Source organism: Artibeus jamaicensis, unplaced genomic scaffold (genome assembly GCF_021234435.1).
Source record: "Artibeus jamaicensis isolate MK-2021 breed Jamaican fruit bat unplaced genomic scaffold, CSHL_Jam_final contig_685, whole genome shotgun sequence".
Taxonomy (NCBI): domain Eukaryota; kingdom Metazoa; phylum Chordata; class Mammalia; order Chiroptera; family Phyllostomidae; genus Artibeus; species Artibeus jamaicensis.
The window spans coordinates 13,643,972-13,666,711 of NW_026521924.1; the positions used below are offsets into that span (position 1 = coordinate 13,643,972).

At 53.0% G+C, this 22,740-nt stretch overlaps 1 protein-coding gene across 7 annotated transcripts in view; it reads right to left on the reverse strand.

Annotated features, from left to right (window-relative positions):
* Positions 1-16,979: 16,979 nt before the first annotated feature.
* LOC119046231 (tyrosine-protein phosphatase non-receptor type substrate 1-like) overlaps positions 16,980-22,740 on the reverse strand; it is a 45,562-nt gene continuing 39,801 nt past the window's right edge. For all 7 annotated transcript variants that reach the window (XM_053671124.1, XM_053671125.1, XM_053671122.1 and 4 more), the window contains exons 8-9: positions 22,013-22,052; positions 16,980-19,556 (exon numbers count right to left, since the gene is read on the reverse strand). In XM_053671124.1, coding sequence (XP_053527099.1) covers positions 19,302-19,556; positions 22,013-22,052 — 295 coding nt within the window. In that variant the 3' untranslated portion in view covers positions 16,980-19,301. The remainder of the gene's footprint in view (positions 19,557-22,012; positions 22,053-22,740) is intronic.

The following is a 22,740-nucleotide window of genomic DNA, read 5'->3' on the forward strand; positions in this document are numbered from 1 at the left end:
GCAAAGTGATGCACACGGGATTTAGAGAAGCGCCACTCTGCACTATCCCACTTGCTCTTGACATTCTGTGTAGAAAATATATGTGTATGTATTTAAAATGTCTGATGAATTAGTAGCTAAAATATTAACAGCGTCATCTCTGGATGGTGGACTTCTGGGAGATTTCAGTTTTCTTCTTTGTGAATTTATTTTGGTCATTTCCAAAAGTGACGCAGGGAACATTTGTGATCATGGAAAAAAAAAAGATTTTCTTAAAAAAGAGAAAATAGTCTCCAGGGAGAAGGAGCTCCGTGTTAACGCTCAGTGAGTGGGCATATGCTTGAGGGGTGGGGAGCTCCACAGAGGGAAACGGTTTTCCTAAGTCATGGAGAGGCCCAAGCAGTGCTTCTCCAGTGTGTGAGTCACCGGCGGAGACGGGTGGGGTTTGGTCTTGTTCAAATGCAGATTCTGATTCAGCAGGGGAGGATGGCTGAGATTCTGGATTTCCAACCAGCAACCAGGGGAAGCCTGGTCCAGGAACCACCCTTGGAAAAACAAGGACATAAGAGATGCATGCTCTGGACTCCCAGGATGCAGGCTCCACGGGGACCTTTTCCGGCTCGACCACGTGTTCTCCGGGCTGAGAACAGAACAAGAGAATCATCAGCTACACGCGTTGAGACCCCCAAAGTCAGGTCTCCCGCTGGGGAGCCAAGAAATGATTTTGATGGTGGTCCTGCACCTGCAGCCAACAGTCCTCCCAGGCAAGCCATGGCCTCCAGAGGTCCGCCGGGCAGGGTGACAGCTCCAGGCCCTCCTTTTCTGTGACCCGATGTCAGTCCTGCTCAGCCTGGCCCAGGGCTGCCTGAGATCTGAGCCTTTCACAAAACAGGAAGGACTAGGAGCTCGGCAACTCGCAGCCAGGAGGTGCTTTTAGAAGCCAAGGAAAGAAGTTAGAAATGGAGAAATCGCTAAGTGGAGGTTTCCGTAGAAACATTAACTCATCTGCACAGTGTACGTGCTGCATTTGGATTACAGGTTAAGCTCCTAAGCCTGAAATAAATTATATACTCTTCGTATTATTCAGCACTGTACTGTATAATAAAAAATTATACAGTTATAGGCCTCAGCCCAAGTTATAACAAATTATACCACAGCATATAATTACCCTGCACTGCACCATATAATAATAAATTAGACAGCTATAAACCTAAGTTGTGATTTCAGAAAGAGATATGAGAGTGAACAGGGGCTGTTGATCCATTCCTCTGATCAGACCCTTGTCAGACAAGCTGGGGTCCAAAAAAGAAAGGGGACGGCCCTTCCTCCCTCCCTCCCCTCCCTCCTTTCCTTCCTCCCTCCCTTTATCCCTTCCCTCCTTCTTTCCACCTATGTGGATGCCTCCTTGATTCTGAGCACAGACTTGACCTTGAAACCTGGACTAATGGGAACTCATGCCCATCCTCAAGGGTTCCCAGGCTGTGGGGAGAACCACACGCACACTAAAAAATGCAACGGCGGGAAAACAGCCGTGTGAATAGTAAAACAGTAAAGGCAGTCAGGTAGCTCGTGTTTTAGCACCGGCGTCAGCCCCCTGCAGGGTGGGCGTCACCTTCTCCATCTGACAGGTGAAGTGGGCAAGGCTGAAGTGACTTGCTCAAGGTCACACAACTGGCAACGGCAGAATGGGACTTTAGCCCAGGGCTCTGCACTGGTTATATTCTTCCGAGAGCGCTGCTCAGTGGAGTCGGCTCGGAAAGTATAAACCAAGTATAATAAAAATCGCACTTGACGTGTGCAGAGGAGGCACCAGGCTGGAGAGCCACACGTGTCGCCTGCGGGTGCGTCCGGCAGGGGCGGTTTCCCTGCAGCCCTGGCCCAGGCCGCCCTTCCCTCCCCCGGGCCTGGGGTGACGTCGTGGGTGTGAGGACCACCTCACACTTCACAGGTTGTAAACTCATTTGATCCTCTCAGCAACCTTGTGAAGAGGCTGCTCTTCTCACAGCCATTTTACAGATGAGGAGCCCGAGGTGCCGGGGTGTTGGCACCTTGCTCAAGTTTGTACAACTAGTAAGTGCTAGACCTGGAATCTGAGTTTAGGCAAGTCTGGTCTGCCAAATCCCCCATTCTTGACCAGTATACTGCTACTTTCCCCCCCTTAATTTATAGAGCGAGGGGAAGGGAGGGAGAAAGAGAGGGAGAGAAACATCAGTGTGTGGTTGCCTCTCATGTGGTCCCTCCTGGGGACCTGGCCTGCAACCCAGGCATTTGCCCTGTCTGAGTGGGAATTGAACTGGCGACCCTTTGGTTCACAAGCCAGCACTGAATCTGCTTAGTCACACCAGCCAGAGCTATACTGCTGCTTTAAAGAAACAAAACATTGCCCTGGCTGGTGTGGCTCAGTGGACTGAGCGCTGGCCTATGTACCAAAAGTTTGCTGGTTCAGTTCTTGGCTGGGGCATATGCCTGGGTTGCAGGCCAGGTCCCTAGTTGCGGGTATGCAAGAGGCAACCACACACTGATGTTTCTCTCTCTTTCTCTCTCCTTTCCTCTCTGTCTAAAAATAAATAAATAACATCTTTAAAAACAACAAAAACACATTGATCTTTAAAGCCTAAACTTATCAAGTAGTTGCAGGATAAGAGGCCCAGGGGGCTGAGACCCAGATATATATTGTGTATATTACATTCTATTACACTCTGATATACTTGTTGTATGTAAATGATACCATAAGTGAAAAACAGGACTGCTCAGTGAGGTCCTGTGCCAGGAGAAAGGGAAAAACAGATTCTCACCTGTAGCTCACATCCCCTGAACGGGTGCATGCGCCCACTGAACCGCTGGTGCCTTATTCAATTACCCATCTTTTCTCTTTTGTCGTAAGAGCATATTAAACGTGTATAAGCTCTGATTCCATTGTCAACTAAGTGTGAAAGAAGTCCTAAGGGCCAAAGAAGTGAGGGCAGACACCTCTCTGCCTGTAGGGGTCAGGAAAGGCTTCCGGGAAGACGTGGTATTAAAGGTATCAAGGGGTGGCTAGGAGTTTAAAGGGCATTCAAGGAAGGGAGAGGCATTCCAGGCAAGGGGAAACGTGAAGGTAGAGCCCTGCAGGTGAGAAGAGGCTGGGAGAACAGGAGGTCTTTCTAGGTGGTTGTGTGAGCAGGGCAGGTAGGCGGCAGGCCGGGCCCTTACGTGTCTCACTAGAGAACGGGGACTTCATCCTGAGGGTGGTGGTGATCCGGTTGTGGACTCGGGGCTCTGTGGGGGCTTCCCAGCTTCTCAGGTCTGGCCACTAGAAGAGGCTCAGTGATGCAGTTCTCCTTGGAAGGGCATCATTTGGCGGGGGGGTAAAGACAGGGTAGCCAGATAAAATACCGGGCACCTATGCCCAATTAAATTTGAATTTTGGATAAATGAAAAATAAGTTTTTAGTATAAATATGCCCCAAATATTGCATGAGATATGCTTACATTAAAAAAGTGTTCGTTATTTGTCTGAAATTCAAATTTAATCAAATGTCCTGTATTTGTCAAATTTAGGTGGCGGGGAGCTGGCCACTTTCTAAATAAAATTCAGGATGTTACTGGCAAGACGAGGAGACCTCAGTTCTTGTCATCTTGAAGGGAAGATTTCAATCGATAGACAAAATGCAATAAAGCAAGAATGTATTGGCCGCAGTAAAAGCACACCCAGGACAGGGAAAGCAGGACAGACGTGGCCTAGAAGAAGCAATGGGGGGGGGGCGTAGGCTTTGGCTCACTGGCCAGTCGGAGAAAAGGGGCCTTGGAGACGGGTGCAGGGGGTGAGTCGGGATGAGCTGCTGCCGCCCGCTGCTCTGCTGGTTGCAAGTCTCATGGGGATTCTTTTTTTTTTTCTTAAAGATTTTATTTATTGTTTTAGTGAGAGGGGAAGGGAGGGAGAAAGGGAGAAAAACATTGATGTGAGAGAGAAACATCGATCCCCTCAGATGTGCCGCGACTGGGGACTGAACCCACAACGCGAGCATGTGCCCTGACTGGGAATGGAACCAGTAACCTTAGCTTTGCGGGAAGATGACCAGCAAACCGAACCACAGCAGTCAGGGTGAAGTCTCGTGGGCACTCTCACTGTTTAGGAGATGTGGGGTGAGAAGAGGGGGAAGGGACCGGCGTGGGTGTGCTCCCCAGAGGAGACTGCCCTCTGGGTCCTGCGTCCTGAGGATTTTCCTCTCTCCGTTGCAGGTGGGAAACCCACAGGGGAGGGTTCCAGCAGAACATTCTCAGCTTTCCAGGTGTGTCATTTCAGGGTCACGGTCATCACTGATTTGTCAGTGCCAGGGTCGGGGGTCATTAGAGGCAGCCCTGGTGTTGCTTGTCTGGTTTTGCTGCTTTTCTGGGCCTGGAACTGAGACCTAGATGTTATCTTCAGGGAGGACAAGTCAGGCTTCTAAACCACCTGACCAGCAACAGGCAACGGGAGGAAATGCTACCATGGGTCCTTGTTTTCCCAGCTCTGCCCGTCCACCCTGGTGACCTTCTGTACCTGGCCCATTGTCCTAGCTCTGATCACAGCTGTCTAACTACCTACCACAGAAATGCCTGTGACTCAGTTATAGTCCCATCGGAGAAGCAGAACCTTCACGAGTGATCCAGAAGGAGCGATCCATCGTAGAGCTGTGACCTCACGCGGCATGGGAGCTGATGGAGCTGTCTGTGCAGGCTGTCACCCCTGTGTTTAGTGTGAGCTGGAAGTTTCCGTGGGTCAGCTGGACCAGCACTTGGAAAGAAGAGCGTCTATCTGCGGGCGAGAGCGAGGACAAACTGCAAACTGCATCTGCCTGTCCCCGACCTTGATGCCGAAATGACCTGCAGAGGAGCAAGAGCCCTTCCCAGGGAGTTGTGTGGGCTCCTGGCCCAGGACTCAGAGATGCTGAGGAGTATCTGGTGGGAGCTCTGAGTCTCAACGTCGCCCTCATGCCAACGAGACAGCCAGCAGGCCAGCAGCAGACATGCGTGAGTGGCCTCTCTGCCTGGCGCTGTGCTCCGACCTTCAGAGTATGAAACGATGGTGGCTTCTTAATTGTGCCTTGGAAAACTGGAGCTAAATGTTGCACATGGCCAACCACCTGAGGCAGGAATTCTGGGACACACACCTCCGGCTTGGCAAGGTTGAGACAGTTCAAGGCCCTGTGGCTGGCACAGAACAGGATGCCAAAGACAGAGAGCACTTGTGTGCATCCCAGTTCTGCCCCGATGAGCTCCACAACCTTGGGTGATTTAACTCTTGATCGCTCAATTTCTTCCCTTGTAAAATTTCTGCAAAACGCAGACCTCCCTTAAGAGTTACCGAGGAGATAAAATGAGACAGTGAGTCCAATCTGACAGCCGCTACCTCATCAACAGTTAATGAATAATAATGACGGCTTGTTTCAGAGAGTTTGCTATCCATCTATTTAGCTATGGGGGGAAAAAGTCACTTGTTTTAAAAGATAAAATATTAAGAAACAGTATGTTGCAAAATCCTCTCCCAATTAAGTAACCCGCCAGGTCAGTCTGGGAGACATAGCATAAACCTTCTTCAAAGCATTGCCAAACACCAAGATTAAAATCAGACTCTGCACGTATGCTAGTTATAAACCTCAGTAAACCTTTCCCTTCCCTCAAAACAACGAAAATAAGCCCTAAGTGATGAGAAAATTGTGAAATTACGCCTTGATGCTGCTGCGTATGCTGTGGCCGCTGATTAAAAGGAAATGCTTGCTTTGAAAAGGCCACTCATGAAAAGGGAAGTAAGTGGCAGCAGTAGAGCGAGCGGCATGGAAGTTGTGCAGGCTGCCCCGTGGGGGGTGGCCACCAGGGGGCGCTGATAAGGCCAGGTGTGGCAGGGATGGGTGGGAAGCAGAGGGCTCAGAGAACAGTGGCTCTCTTCATTCCTGGTCCTTGATCATTTGTAAACTCGGGGCCTGTTTTCGCTGCTGTCTCAGCGCCGTGCCTTGTTTTCACAGCTGAACAGGAAGGGGAAAAAAAGCAATTTCACCGTGGTTGGAAGAATAGGGGTAAATTGGCCCTCTTCGGGGAGCTGGGAGCCTCTCTCTGACTCCCCCTGGAACAGGCACCCCCTGAGCAGTTTTTTCGCCACTTAGCCTGATTCTGAGATTTTCTTTTTAACAACGTGTAATTCCAGGTTGCAACAAGAAGTACGAATGCATTCAAGACTGGTGGGTGTGTGCCAGGGTCGGTGAGGCTGGGTGAGTGTTCCCTGGGGGGGCAAAGCAGGCGGAGAAAGTTCAGTGTGGAAAGTGGCACTCTGCCTGCACCAGGGCAGTGAAATGGAAGGCACCGTGGCAATCTGGACATGATAAAAAAATGCTTGTGTCTTGCATATGACCATGCCCCTTCTAGGAATTTTTGTGCAATGATGTTTATTGCAAAATTGCTTGCAAGGAGGGAAAAAATAGCAACGGCCCAAACCTTCATCCATGGGGAACATAGGCCCTCCCTCATTCTTCCACTAGTGCCCCTCCCATCCGTTCCTGACCAGCAGCCAGAGTGGTCTGTGACAATTCGGGTTAGATCAGGCCTCTCCCCTGCTCCAGGAGCTTCCTACAGCTCTCGGGCTAAAAGCTGAGCTCTCACCGCGGCTCTGCCTTGCTGGGCCCCAGCTGGCCTCTCCACGCTCATCTTAAAAATGCTCGTTCTCCACCTCCAGTCGAACACACTGAGCTCTGTCCTGCCTCGTGGCCTTTGCCCTTGCTCTTCCCTCTGCCTGGAATATTCCAGCCCAGATTCTTCCCTTGCCTCCCCCCTTCTCCTTCTGCCGGTGGCAGTATGAACGCCATCTCCTTGGGGGAATTAGAGCACTGCATCTAAACTGCTTTCTCTCTCGCCCCCTAGCCTCTCTCCGTCACTTCGCACGGTCTTATTGTCTTCCCAGCACCCAGCAGGTGAAATGATCTTGTTGTTTATCTGTGCGCTTGTTCGTTGTCTCCGCACTAGAGCGAAGGCAAGGACTCCGTGGGTCGAGTGTCCTTGCTGGTGCGTGGGAGCCGCCACTGCACACACTCCTGCGGCAAATGAATGGACGGAGGAGCAATGGATATGAGAGTTCCAGGAAGCCGTTTAAATGAATGAGGTAGACTGTGTGTGTTATTTGGAAAGGTGCCCCAAACATGAAATAGGCGGATATGACCCCATTTATATAAAAACTAAGCTTATACAATGAGAATAGCTGCCAGTTTTTGTGGGCTCATGGTCATCTGGGCCCTGTTGTAACCACTCTTACATTTATTGTCTCATTCCCTTTGGTCTGAGGCTTTGGGCGGGGGGCTGTTGCGGGAAGCGCTCTACAGAGGGGGACGCCAACACAGAGAGGTCAAAAAGCTGCCCAAGGCCCACAGCTGGAAAGTAGGGGAGCCAGAACACAAATCCAGAGTCTGACTTCCCAAAATGTGATCGCTGCGTGGTGATGAGTGATTGCCTCAGTGGGCGGAGGTGGGGCTGCAGTGAGACGGGGGAGGCCCCCCCGCACGTCAGGGGGGAGGGCCGATGCCGCGGACTCCGTTCTCAGTGTGGTCCGGGGCAAGGTGCCTCCCTTCTCTACGCTCCCCTGGGAACAAGGTGGTTGTGCGGAGCTTCCTGGGAGGAATAAATTGGCTACTGGACCCAAAGGCCCAACTCAAACTCTCAACACAAGGCACCTGTCAGCAAAGGTTGTGTGCATTTGGGAGCAGACCTCACCAATGTGGCCAAAAAACGCTGTTCCTTTTCCTGGGGCCCAGGCCATCTCCCTGGGGGGTGGGGGGCCCTGGGTTCTTGGCTCAAGGCAAGGGTCTTTCATTAGGGCCCAGGCACTGCCAGCTGTCCCCCGGCATGCAGCTCCCACTGAGCTGGAATGTGGCTCCCTGGGTGGCCCAGCCCGAGGAATGCACAGGGGACATTCTTTTGAAATAGCTGAGCTGTAAGCGGAAGGTGCTAAAAACAGCATAGGCATGATTTCAAAGGCCTTCTGCCCGCATCTCCTGAAAGACGAGATTTTAAAACTTGTCCTGCATCAGCAGAACTGGCAGCTTGGAAGGGAAATTGAATTAGGAGCAAGCAGCTCAGGAATCTCTTGCAGGTCTGGGCAGCGCTGTGTGCGCCAGAGGGTGTGGCCTTGGGCAAACTTCCAGTGTGGATTGTGTATTTGGGTTCCCAGTAACCTCCCCTTCTGAGCACTGATCACCGACTGCAAGTTCACATTCATTTTTTGTGATTATTTGGCGATCCCTGCCTCACCTGTTCCCCTGTGCTGCACCCCACCTCCAAGGACCTGGAATTTCCATCGCTCCCATGTGTCCACAGGATGACCTACAGTAGATGCTGGGGAAATAGATCTTAAATGGATTGTCCCCTTCTGCCAGTTTGGTCATGTTGGAAAGGCCCTGGGATTTAATTCTGCCTCTAGGACTAATGGGCTGGGTAACTTTGACCTTTGCTTTCGAAGCTCTAGGGCTGCAGAGTCAGCCTCTCTGAATTTGAACCCAGGCTTTGCCACCTACTATTCTTATCACCTTGGGGAAGTTTCTTAAGGTCTCCATGCCTCAGTTTCCTCATAGTACCTACATTACTGCTTGGCGCGAAGGATAAAAGAACAACTTACCATGTGGAAGGCACTGACGGACTGGAACAGAAGGTCTAGATAAATATTAACTCATTAGTATTTTCAGGTTATGATTAAATCAACTTTGTTAAGGTCTGACTTTCAAACAATAAAATATACTCTTTTTAACAATACCGTGTGATGAGTTTTGATAGATCTACACATCCACGTAGCCTCAGTCAAGATGAAGGACATTTCCGTCCCCCCAGAAGTCCCCTCTGACCGTCAGTCAGTCAGTCCCTTTGTTCTTGGCCCCACGCCCACTTCTCTGCTTTCGGTCCTGATGGACCCCTTTTGTGGGCTCCAGAACCTTTTAGAAAGGGGAACACGCAGGGTGTACTCCGGAGCATCTGGCTGCTTTTGTTCAGTATAACGTATTTTGGGATTCATCCACATTGTTGTGGGTATTGGTAGTTTATTCCTCTTTGTTTCTGTAGCTCATGTTACGACAACTGTTTTCTCAGTTTCAGTTTCCTTATCTGTAAAATCAGGTGAACAATTCCCACCTGGTAAAGCATAGCAATGAACAAACAGGAGCCTGAGTAATATGCCACCACAGGGTTTTCCCCGTGGAACCCCCAGCCCTCACTCAAGCATGCCCCACTCCCCAACCCCCCAGAGGGGCCCCTTCCAACGTTCCCGGGAGCCTGGGGCCCCAAGGGTCATGGTCTTGAGGGGGGAGAGACTTTCTGAGCAGATGCACAGCCCGAGATGATGGCCGTGTTTATAAAGCAGACTATTTTTTAAAAGAATTCTCCTCCTTGTGTCCTTTTCCCTACTTCCCTCTTTTAAAGATAATTAAAATGCAAGCTGGCGCTGCCCACAAGAAGACAGCTGAAGATTTAATTGCTCCAAGAAATATTTTTCAGCAGAAAGGTCCTGCAGTAATGGCAGCTCCCGGCCTGGACACCCGAGCGCCTTTGCAACCCGAATATACTATTAGCAGTAATGTGTGCGTTTGCATGTGCACAGGGTCTGTTCACTGGCACCAGGGAGCCGGGCTGCACGGAGCTGACCGCCGCAGCCTCCTCACCATTCAGCTCTCACCCGGCCTCGTTCCGGAGGCAGGTCTGTGGCCCACATCCGTGCGGCCGGCTGCTGCACCAGCTGACCCTGCCTGGAGCAGCCTGCGGGGAACCATGGCCCTGCTGGCTGGGAACAGCACCTTCCACCCTGAGGGCTTGGCCTGTTGTCCTTGAAGTGGGGCCAGGAAGGACAAGCTGCCGAGCAGCCAAGTCCCACCAGCTCGCGAAGTTGGGACGTTCCCCAGCAGCACCAGAGTTGTGCAGTTTCAGGGTAGGGAAAGGTCCTCACAGTCTCCGGTTCTGTTTGCCACGTGCGGCCCCAGTTTCCCCAGATGAGGAATCAAAGGCTCAAGTGACAAGGGTCACTGGCTCCGTGCCCATCAGGGAGCATGCATCAATCTTTCTACCAGGGACTGCTCTGAACCCAGGACCGTGACAAGAGGAAGACCGAGTCCATGGGAGCGGTCGGGTGGCCTGGGGTTTGAATTCCACTCCGGACCCGTCTGCTGGGGCGCCTTCAGTTCTCTTAAGATGTCACATGGTCTCCAGCTTCTGGGCTTTTTTACATTCTCTTCATGTTCTTCTTTCCCCTTCCTTGCTTCCTTCCTTCCTTCCTTCCTTCCCTCCCTTCCTCCCTCCCTCCGTCCCTCCCTCCCTTCCTTCCCATTCATTTATTCACTCTCCCATGCATCTACCCATCCAGCCACTCATCCTCTCTCCCTCCTTCCCATCTAGCGGTCTGTCTTCCCATTCATTCATCCTTCCACCCTCCATCCTCCCATCCCTTCATCCCTCCTCCCATCAAGCCGGCAAATATTTGTTGGATGCCTTCGTGTTCTGGGCTCAGGAGTCAGGGAGCAATGGCAGCACCTTCCTTAACCCCGAGGCAGCTCCCAGGCAGCGGGGGTGAGCGCTGTTAGTCAAGTAATCACAAGGTCAATGTATAATCACAGATGTTGCAACCAGGGATGAAGGGAACAAAGGAGAAGTTCTGGGCGGGGCTGTTATGACGGTGTCAAACAAAGGCATTGGCCCAGTCTCTGGACTGGAGGACAAGCAGGAAAAACCCAGCAAGCGTACTGGGCAGAGGGCGCAGCACATGCAAAGGCCACGTGGCTCATCCCAGGAACTGCCGGGGCGCTGCTGTTGCAGGGAGTGGTGGGAGTAGCAGGACGATGCCGGGCTGCAGCGTCTGGCCGGGGCCAGCCCCCGCGGGGAGGCTTGCTTCTGCCAGGCACCACCTGCTCCGTACCCCCTTTGTCTGGCTCACTCATACACGTCCTTCAGGTCTCGGCTCAGGGATTTTCTTTTCAGGAAGCTTCTTCTGTCCAATGTAGGCTGAGTGAGGCCTGTGCGAAAAGGCCCACTAAAGCCCTGGCCAGTGTGGCTCAGTTGGTGGGAGTATCGCTCTGTAACTGAAAGTTTGCAGGTTCAATTCCCAGTCATGATGATACAGGGTGCAGCCAAGGGGGCCCCCCCCAAAAAAAAAAGATTTGGAATGGTGTCCAGAATTCAAAGTGTATGGGAATAATGGAGAGACATATAAGATGTCCTCACCCCCCCCCCCCACAGGTGTGAGTTGGGGGGAAGGGACAGTTTTGTACAGCCACAGCCTTGCAGCTAATCCATGGCATTGTCTTTTAACATATCTATAGCCTCTGGCGGTCACTTGGATATGTTAAATGGCTGTGGCCAGGCTTGGAGCTAGGGGGATGAAGTCACTTCCCCCCCAAGATGTAACTGGGGGCAGGTCCCCCCAAGTTACAGCGCCTGCGTAGGGGCTTGGAGAAGATTGGCTCGAGGACATGGGATGATTACTGCCCAGACTAACGATGGCAGCCCAGTAAACGTATTAATACAGAAATACTGGCAGGTGTAACTGATCTTGGGAGGAGTCGGAAATAGGGGTACAGAGGAAGATGGGTGCTGGGATTTAAGAGCCAGGCACGGCAGCCATTGAGAGAGAGCCACGCGGTTTCAGCAGAGTGAGGACCCCCTGTTGGTGGGGTGAAAGAGGGAGCCACGTGGTTTTGGCGGAGTGTGGACCCCCTCTTTCCCAGGTGAAAGGGAAAAACCACGCAGGTTTGCCAGAATGGAGATCCCTGCAGCCAGGTGAAGAAGACAGCCACATGCTTTTGGTGGAGTGCAGACTCCTGTGGCTTTGGTAGAAGAGGCCCACGCGGCTTTGGGGTGCCCCCTTTGGCTGCGGGGCCTGAAAAGCAACAGAGACTTTGACGGGAACTGGGTACAAAGGACTCTTGCCAGTGGACCATGAGAGGGTACCACAGTACTTTGGATTAACTCGAGATCCTGCACAGTGACACAGCTGACGGTGCCAGCGGTCTGCAACACAGACATGTGCTCTTTTCCTGATTTACGGTACCCGGAGTTGGGACAGTGGGAGAAGGGGAGCGCTGTGTGGGTGTAGGTGTATACATAAAGGACTTTGATATTTTAGTGGTGGCATTAGGCCTGAATAGCATTAAATAAACATTTTGTTTCCTTTTCACAAATCTCTGGCTTTAAGAGATGTCTTTCCAATTGGCGGCGGACAGAAGGGCCCAGTAGATTTTAGTATTCTGGTTTTAGGAGGGGCCCCTGTTGTATAGCAGTTTTGGGCATCCCTGGGTGGGCCAAATATTGTATTGCCCCTCCCTCGGACCACCACCTCCTCTTGTTCGGTAACAATGACATAGATGCCATGTCTAAGTTGTGGGTTCAGTCCCAGTCTGGGCACCAACAGGAGGCAACCAGTCGATGCTTCTCTCTGGCATCAAGGTTTCTCTCTCTCCCTCCCTCTTTTTCCAAAAGCAGTGAAAGTGTCTTCTGGTGAGGATAAAAAAAAATTTAAAGGCCCCTTACAAGGTTAGTTAATTCTTTGAGGAACACATCTATCTGAGTTTGACTTTGCTGTTTGATTAGGGCCCAGGTTTTGTAAAGTTATACGCTAATTTGTAGATTTTTGTCTGGGAGACCAGATAACTCCAAAGGTATGATTTTTCACCTCTTGTAGAACATTAACCAGTTTTATACGCAACCTAAAAATCTTACTCTATATTCTTTTTTTGAAAGTCTGTAAATACCCATTTACTCTTGGATTCAGCTGTCCCCTCCTGCTGGCTGGCTCATTAATGCGCTCATTCTGTAGTTGTATGTATCACGTTTTATAACTTCCTGAAACCACATGCTGACGCCCCCTTGTCGCAGCAGCACTCACGCACGAACCGAGAGCACCAGATGCCCCAGCTCCCTCACAGACCCTGAGCTCACAAGAATGTGGCTCATCTTGGGTCAACATTGTGGCCTCAGAATTTTTACACAGGGTCAGGTTCGCAGTAGCCTCTGGAGAAATCATTATTGGCTGAATGAGTGATCTTGAGCTTACCTCTTTACTGTTCAGAGCCCCAGTTTTTTATCTATGAAATGGACACCATGGCACCCATCATACAAGCAAAGGGTGTGCAGGGTCAGTGAAATAAAGAATTCAGGTGCCTGGGATGCACCAGGTGTCTGGCACATGGTGGCCGTCAGTTCCCCGGCCCCTCCCCCGGGGGCTGGATCCTAATGGTAGAAAATGAAGTTGTGTTGTTGGGGACGTCACAGTCTGGTTGGGGAGGCACTAAGTCATCGTGGGGTGACTCACTGTGGGGCCAGGGCAGTCACAAGGGCGTCCACCAGTGTTTGATGGGACAGAAGACTAGCCTGGCTGGAGAGTCCAGTTTGGGCTGGGGAAGAGCAGGAAGTACCTGTGAAAAGGTCGGGTGGGGTGAAGGAAGAGGACCCTGAACACCAGGCTGCATGTTGGCGTGGCCGACGTTGGGAGAGGAGCCCAGCCTGATGAGGGAGGGAGGGACCTGATGTGATTGTCTCAGCCAGGAGAGGAGGCCCGCTGTTGTCCAGCTCCTCTGAGACCCTGACCTTGTGGGGTGCGTGTGTGAATGTGTGGATGTGTGTGGTATGTGGTATGTGAGTGTGAGTGTCGACGGATGTGATCGTGAGAGTGTGTGTGTTTGTGTGGGCGTGGACGTGATTATGTGCTTTATTGTATGTGAATGTATGCAAGTATGGGGGTGTGTGTGAGTGTGGGGGTGTGAATGCATGTATGTGTGTGTGAATGCATGTGGTGTGTGTGGTGAGCGTATAGAGGTGTGTGTGTGGGGGTGTGAGTTGGCTGCTGTCTGCACCACCCTATTGCAAAGGGTCTTAGACCCAGATTCCACTTCACCTTATTAGAAGTCCCTGAGGTACAGGCATCTACTGTCCCGTTCCTCAGGTGACCGAACCAAGGCTCCGAGGTGAGGCTGTTTGCCCAAGGTCGCAGGGTGAGGACTGTGTGTGCAGCTGCCTCTGTGACCCCAGGGAAAGGGGAGGCGGGAATCCGGTGGGAGGGGAGAGTAAGGAAGGGAGTCTCAGCAGATGAAGAGATGACAGATAAATGGTTTATTCTCGCAGCTAGCCTTGGTCTTCATGCCCAGTTTGGCACTTTTGCGGTTTCATGTGCTATTTTGGTCACTGGATGCTATCTTTCAAGAGAAGTCAGCAGCTCTCCCTGACGCTCTCGTGGGAGCCAGGCCCTGGGCGGGGCTTGGGGACCGCAGAGAGAGTGTTGACACCATCTCGGAGAACCTGTCTGGTGGGGGCAGGCATCAGAGTTGGGGAGTGGAGTCCCCAGGGGGACAGGGCACTAGTCTTAAAACTTTGAGGTATAACATACACACAGGGAATTGCAGACAAGTTGAGCCATCACTGATGGATTTCTACATCTGCAACCCCACCACTCGGAGGGAGATGCAGGGCCGCGCTTTGCCCAGAGGGCCCTCCGGCTCCTCCCCTCACAGAATCCTCCGAGCATGGCCTCTCTCTGACCTCCGTCCCCAAGGTTTGGCCTGGGTTTGGACATCTGGGGCACATGTGTTTTTCAAAAGCATTTACAATTTCATAACCTTGCATTCAGAAAACGAATCTGGATCCTGGTTGAGCACCTGGCTGTGGTTAAGGATGGGTGCAGTGGGGACCCAGTCCTGGCAGGCTAAGCCCTGGGGTGGCCCGAGGGCACACCTGCTGTCTGACGGTCAGGCAGGTGACCGGGACAACCCTGATGTTTTTATCTTTGGGGGTGAAACAATGTGGTGTTTCCTGCCTCCTTGTAGAGCTCACAGCACCCCAACACTGTCTGAAGACCCCCTGTCTCTCCAGCAACCCCCACCTGCCCATCCAATGCCCACCCACACCTGCAGCTGCACCCCTCCTTGGATAGCCGCCCTTGAACAAGATACTAAATCTCCCTGTGCTCTAATTTCTCTCTGAAACTGGGGGTAATCATAGTGTCTACCTTACAGGTTTGTGGAGAAGATGGCGTGAATTGATATTCAGTAAGTTAATATTTGCACAGAACTGAAGAGACTGTGGATACACAGTAGGTGCTTATGTAAAAATTAAATACAATAAACAAACTCGATCCCAACGTACCTGCTGGGAATATGCTAGGAGGCACAGGGGCTTTTACAGCTGGGCACTAGGATCTTGAGGAAGGACAGATTTTCCCGATTATCAGGTAACGTGGGCAGGAGCGTCTGGGTCTTCTGGGGCGGGGGGTCCCTACCGCTCCCCTTGGCACAATGCGGAACCGGAGAAGGTGTCCGACAAATGCCGGGTGCCTGGCGGGTGTGCTGGCAGCTAGGATGAGGGTCGCTTGGCTCCTGTCAACGTTCATTTCGCCTGCCAACCTGCAGCCCTGGAGACCTGAGCCGCGGAGAAGCCGGGCCCAGGTGCCGCGGGAGGTTCACCCCCCGAATCTCCTTGCCTGGACACACAGTTCTTCACCCCCACCTTCCCAGAAAACAGAAGGCATTTTTTCCGCCCACTCAGCCTTGGATGCGCGCCGGGAACACCTCATCCGGCGCACAGCACACAGATTTCACAGAGAGCTGAGTTCTCCTTCACAGCCAAGGTCCCAGCCTGTGAGGCTGGTGACCTCTGAGCCCGGTAGGAGGTTCTTTGCCTCAGGTGGTCCCTGCTCACAGGAACCAGGCCAAGGGCTCAGGGATGTTCCTGGTGCTCTTCCGGAGGAGTCGCAGGGCATGGACCTGGGTGGGGGTGGGGCCTGAGTCGTCTCAGAGTTGAGTGGTTTGAATTCCTGCAGCTATGAGTGGCAAATCCCTGGCCGGCTTAAGGTTCCTTGTGTGAGATTGGTCAAGTTGTGTCTGTTGAGCCTCAGTTTTCCTTGTCTGCAAAATGGACACGGGCACTGCCAATAGGGCTGAGAATTAAATACAGTGGTACAATGTGGTGGGAAAGAGCCAGATTCCTCGGGCTCTAGCCCGGGCTCTGCTACGGGACATTGGGAAATAATCTAACTTCTTTGTGCGTCAGTCTATTCCTCTGTAAAATGTGGGCAAGAGCTCCTACCTCACATGGTGGTGGTGGTGGGGTGTTAAATGAGTTAATAACTGTAAAGCACTCGGCATATCACTTACTGTGTTGCATAGTCAGTGACGACACCTGATGTGTCAATACTAGCTCAGAGGTTAGAGGTGGGGCGCTAAAGTCAGACAGCGGGTGGTGAAGTCCCAGTAACACTACTCATTAGCTGTGTGACCCTGTATAAATTCCATGACCTCTCTGTGTCTTGTTTATAAGTGAGGTCAATAACATTACGTACCTCGAGTTGTAGAGGGTTGTAAGACTTAATAAAAAGTGCCAGCATACAGTAAGCGGTAAATATAACTGCTGTTAGTATTATTAATACACTAACGGAGAAAAGGTAAGGAAGCTGACATTTACTGAACACCTGCCCTGGACTAGTATTTGGTATGAGTCATCTGGCAAGGATATTGCAGGACCAATATTAGGTTTCTGCAGTTGGTAGAGAAGGAAAGTGAGGTTTTGCTTGTCTAAGATCCCACGGGTGGTGAGGGGAGACCAGACCCTGATGTGCAATGATTGGTGGTGGGGGAGACCCAATGCTTAGTGAAGGAGCGACTGTCCTAGCATAGGGACCCATGACCCCTTGATCCCCTACAGGGACCGCGACTGGGTTGCTACTATTTTCACAATGCTGATGATGGACGGGCCTAAGTCGTCTCGGAGAGTTGAGTGGTTTGGATTCCTGCAGCCACGAGCTGCAGAGTCGATCTGAACTCAGCTGTCTGTTGGAATTTGCTTAGGCAGGCGTCTCGGGCACCACCTCACACTGACCCTCTCTGGGCCAGGGAAACATGGTCTGTGCGTCTATTTAAAACCCAAGATTGAGGACCAGATGCCACGATCACCGCCAAACCCTAGGGTCACCTGTGACCTTCTCTCCCGGGGACAGGAGGACACACTCAGACAGACAAGGACACTCCACACCCAAAGGGGTCATTGTTACCCAGAAATCTTTATTACAAAAATATTTTGCAAGCCAAAAAGTTTAAGTTGCAACTATATACAAAATGGGGCCTGTTCCCTTCCCAGCAGTCTTAAAATAAACTCTCAGAACCACGCTCCTTCCGCACTGTCGTTCCGACCTCTTCCTTTTCCTGGGGTTCGATACACAAGGTATGAGAATCTCCAGGCTGCCAGTCTGGAGCTCCAACCACATGGCTTCCTTGGCCTCATCCCCTTACTCCCCTTCCGAAATTCACAATTAAATTAAATTAAAATGGCACCAAGAAAACATTCTTTTAAGATTCTGTGTGAGTGTGTCTGTGTGTGTGTGCACGCATTCTCTCTGGGCAGAAGAGAGGGAGGCAAAGGTTTACAAGCCAACCTTCTGGAATTTGGAAACAGCCCGAGCCAGGTGGCTGGGAAGCTGCTCCCAGATGTCACGGAGAAACTCTAGCTCGTCGGGCCAAAGCTGCCCACATGGCCCTTTGGCTCGGCTCCTTCCTGGAGGCCATCAAGCAAAACATCGAATCACTATCCTCCGCAGAGCCGGGTCTGCGCTGAGTGTCCCGAGTTCCCCCTGCAGGTCATGCTGACGGGCGGGACGGCTCAGTTTCTCGCCTGCTCTGGTGGCCTGAGCCAGCTACCCCCTGGGCACTGAGCATCTGAACCTGGGTGGGGACGGGCAGCGACAATTAGCATCTCGGCTTTAAGATCGGTTGTGTGTGAAGACTGAATACACGGCGTGCCACACTGGCTTGCCCGGGGCCCAGCCGGGCTCCTACACCGAAATGGAAGGTGGGGGTCAGAGGACAATGGATCACAGCCTCTGCCCAACCTCCTGAGACAGAGGGACAGAAAGGTGGGCCAGTCCTGGCTTCGCGGCTGCCCAGGCCACCTGTCTGTCTTGGATTTATTCCAGTTTGATCCCGATAGGGTTTGAGAGTGGAAATGGAAGATCACTCACTTCTGCGCTCAGAGAGTGGGAGTGGGGGAAGGTCGCTAACGGAGTCGGGGAAAAGCCAGGCGTAGCTTCTTACCCTGCATGGCCCTAAAGTGCGTATGAGGAATGGTGGTGGGGGGGAGGCATCGCTCCTCTCCCCTCTTTTCAGGTGAGCGGACTGAGGCATCAGGTCTCGACAAGACCGCAAGGTGACGGCGGCAGCCCGGAGCAGCACTGGCAGGTGCAGACTTACCACGCTCGGGGCAGGAAGGCCGGAGCACCAGCCCCTTGGCTCAGCTGACGACGTGGCCAATTGAGTCCTGGAAAGAAGGCTAAGCATCTCCACGGAGCAGCCAAACCGGAGCCTTCGTCCCCGTCCTCGGGGCTCTGGGACGCGGAGGAAAGACACTTTCTGCTGTAGGAAACTCCCTCCAGGAAACCGACGGGGACACCTTGGACGGCACGAGACCCAACCGTGTACTTAACACATGACAAGGAGCCAAGATAATGCTGCCGTTGTTTTAAGAGAAAAACAAAACAAAACACCACGGATCAAATTTTCTAACACCTCAGTTTCAAGATTGCACGTTTCACATGTATCAATAATTTACAGGCGTCCACAGCGAGATGTTGCTGAGTTAGTGCTAGCTGGAGGAAGCAAGCTCAGGTTTGGGAAGGAGAGGCAGGTCCAGGTGGAGTGTCACCGTCAGGGCGCCGGGTCCTCCAGGAGCCTCGGGGGGCAGGAGGAGGAGGGTCTTGTGACTCAGTCCTTGGTGGCGGTGGAGGACTCCTCGGAGGGTCCTCTCCTCCCCAGGGCTTGTGACTTGTCAGTCCAGGGACACGGGAGGCCAGGACGGCTGGCAGCAACCTCACTGAGTCTCAGGATGTGGTCCCAGAGGTTCCTTTTTTCCTAGCTTCTCCATGAATGGGACGGTTTGATCGCAACAGAACTCTTCCCAAAGTCCCCGTTGGATGGTGGTGGTGGTGGCGGTGGCGGCAGGAGGAACAGGTGGGGTTTTCCTCCTCACCTTGGAAGATCAGGCTGCAGAGCATCAAGGAGGCTGTCAAGGATCACTAAGACCATGACCAAGACCGATGGTTGATGGAGAGGAGCGTGAGAGTGCTGGGACCCCTGGCTGCTCTGGCCGCTTACCAGGTGCGTTCCCCGGCCAGTCTGGCAGCGTCAGCCTCTGTGTGTGGCAATGTGGGGGGCTGTGGCCACCCCGGAGAGCCAAGCAAGTTGGGGAGACAAGAGCCAGCTTCACCCTTGGGTCCCAAGACCTGTGCCACCACAGCCCTCTGGGGACCGGGCTGCCGCCCCACTGGGACGGGCAGGCTCACGGGCACCGAGCCAGAGATGACCGAGGCCCCGCTCACTTCCTCTGGACCTGGACGCTGGCATACTCTGAGTGGGACGGCTCGGGCTTGGGGGCGGGCTGCTTGGGGACCCGGTTGAGGTGGACCATGTCCAGGTCCGCGTAGGTGAGGGTGTCCTCGGGCGTGGGCTGCCGGACGGCCTGGATGCTGGCGTACTCCGTGTGGTTGTTGGACTCGGCCACCCGGGGGGCCGACTTCTTTCTCTTGGGCAGGTTCAGGTCTGCATATGTGATGTCGTTGTTGTCCTGGATCTGAATGGGATGGAGAGAAGGTCAGTCCGGAGCCCCCGCCCCTCACCCCGCATCGGTACCAAGTCTGGGTGCCTGTTTACTCTTGGCTTCCACCTGACTCAGCCATAATTCACACCCGGCTCTTCTCTGGCGAGGTTACCTGCTCCAGCCTTGCCCTTCCGACCCACCTCCCTCCTCCCACAGCCTGAGGGTCTTCTTGCAGGCCACTGCGGTCACCTCCCAGTGCTGACTCAGTGTTACCTCCTCCCATGGCTCTGTCCTGCCTTGTCAATCAATACTCCTGCTTCAGCATGGTGCCTGCCCCCTCCTCCTCCTGGTAATGAATTCACCCAGCCTGGATGTTTGGGGACAGGCTTTGCCTCACCCCGAGGAGACCCAGGGTCCAGGATCCTCCTCTGTGCTCTCTCAGCCCACGCTTCTCCCTCACAGCACCCACCACGTAGGACTGCGTCTGCCTGGGGGTCTGGGGAAATGCTGACCCCTCAGTGGACGGGACATTCATTCATTGAGCCGTTTATTCAACAAGTACTCACTAGACATTTGTTATGATACAGAGACCAAGGCTGACACAAAAGCAGCCAGATCGGTGTTGAATGAACGAACGAACAAATGGATGGATGGCAACAACTTCGGCCTCACTCACAGGGTGAGGCTCGGAGGTGGGGGCAGAGAATAAGGGTGTGACGAGTGAGACCGGTTAGGAGGGTGGGAAAGGTGCCCGGGGTTTAGCTCCTGCTTCTGCTCTCTCCAGCTGAGAGGCTTTGGGCAATTCACTTCACCTTCCTGGGCCTCAGATCCCCCCATCTGTAAAGTGGGAATAATCATCCTATATATCATCAGGGTCGCTGTGAGGCTCGGGCGAGACCCTTAGGGAAGCCCTTGGGATGAAGCCCGGCACGCACCGAATGGGCACGTGAGTTCAGTAAGTGGTGTGGTCGTCAGCCACCAGCAAACCCCACAACCGCGCCTTGAAATTCCCCATCAGGAGCGATAAACGGCTTCTTCTGCGCCTGGCACCTGTGCCGCAGGGGTGGGGAGGAGCTGCCGATGGGGCAAGTCCTGCTGGGTGCACAGGGACAGCCGTAGATCTCTGGCCCCTACAGCTGCAGGCGCCATGCTGCTTGCTGCCAGGGGGGCCCCTTACTTAGGCCCGGTCACCACCCTGCTCAGGAAGGACGACGTACCCCATTTTACAGGTGACAGGACTGAGACCCAGGGAGGTTAAATAACTTGGTCAAAGTCACCCAGCTGGAGAAGAACCAAAGTGTGCTGGCTGCTAAAGCTGTGGTCTGACCACACGGCCGCTCTGCCCCAGGCCCTGCACACTTGCGCTTCTCTCTAGGAAACCCGCGCTGCCAGCATCAAAGGCCCTCCCGGCGAGGAGGGCTGGCCCCTGGCCCCAGGAGCACCGACACGAGGCAGCAAGCGCCTCACAAGCTGCATTGCAACTGCCCCGCTGATTGCCCAGGGCCTGGCACATAGTAGGTGCTCAGCAAGTCTTCGCTGACTGAATTTTGTACAGGGTTCAGTGATTGGGGCAGGTGCATTCTTTCCCCCAGAAGGTTCCAGAGGTAAAATGACTGGGAAGAAGGCCCCCTTCTCCCATGACTGGAAGTGGCCTTGTTGTTCTAATTACCTCCTGATCTCACTCCCAGGGCCCCTGGGGGGCCACGCTGGGTCAGGAGAACAGGGCACGGCATTTGGGCCTACAACCATCATGTCTCTCACCAGCCCCAATTCCCTTCAACAGATTATCTGTAAAACGATGACAACAGCCAGGGAAATGTCAAGGACAGCTGGTGTTCGTTTGTTCCAGGTCCGGGGCAGCGCCTGTCTTGTTACAAGACGCAGGGGAGCCCTCTGCCTCCGAGGCCTGACAGCGTCAGCCGGTGCGGAGCAAGGCAAGGGAAGCAGGCCAGCCACCCGGCCTGTGAAATCTCCTCAGCAATGGCGCGGAGATGTTGCCAGCTGGAGGGAGCGCGTCCTCGCAGGAGGTAATTAAAGACGCGAGGTCTCTCCGTCAGAGAGAGGGACCGGCAGCGCAGTGTGTCACTCTACGGGAGGGGCCCAAGGACGGGCGAGGGGTGAGCTGGGCAGGGTGCCCCTGGTGGAGGGATGGGCCTGGCCACAGGCACACAGGCAGGAGCGCACCCTCCACAGAACGAAAGGCTGCAGCCTGACTCCATTTACATAGAACACACTGTGAAGGGCGCCCCCTGGAGTTGTGCAATGGGTGGCGATGAGTCAGGGAGGTGGAGACAGACCTCCTGGGCTGGAACAGAGGGAGAGAATGTGCAGAGAACAAGGGGAAATTGAGGGATGTAAAGATCCTCCACCCTCCGCACCCTCCCGCCCGGGAAAGGAGTCTTAATTTAGAACAGAATCTGCAACTCCAGCTGGTGTAAGAAATCACACCATCAAGTTTCCCAGGAAGGGCACCTCGCCGAGGACTGTACCTGGGTTGTTTCTCTGGCGTTCTTCTCGGGCTCGTGCAGCCTAAAAAGGAAAGAGACGCACAGATAAAAATACCCTGCCTGTCTCGAGTGCTCATGTAAATTGATAAGAATAACACGGAGGTCCCACTTCCTGTTTGGGTGGAGGACGAGGAGGAGCGTTGCACCACAGAAATAACCACCGCTCAGCAAATGTCCGGACAAATGGGCCCGGCTCACAATAAGGGAATTTTAAGCAACGCGCTGCCAAATTTTTTAGCCACTCGATCGGCAAGGATCTTTAAAAATTCCAATATTCGGTGCCAGGGACGATACGGTGAAACTGACACTTTTGTGCATTGCTGACAGGAGGGTAAAAGGGGCAGCGGCCCTTCTGGGAAGCAGCCTGGGTCAGCGAGTCAAGAGCTGGAAGGAGTCCTCATCTCGAGACTCACGGTTGCATTGGGGGCGGGGGGAGATTCAAAATAGAGAAAAAGCTTTATGCACAGAGGGGCTGGCGCTGGGTGGGGTGGGAGGGTGGTCTCCATCTTATAGCTCTGCCAGTTGGGAGCGGTTAAGGAAACTGGGATAGACTGGTAGATCAAGATTTAAAAGGTTTATGAAGAGGTTCCTTTTTTTTTTATGACAAATGATTACATCCAAAGATAAGTGAAAAAACAAAATTCTCAGTGGAGTGATCTCAATTATGAAAAATGTGTGGACAACGCTGAGAAAACAGTAAAATGCTAACA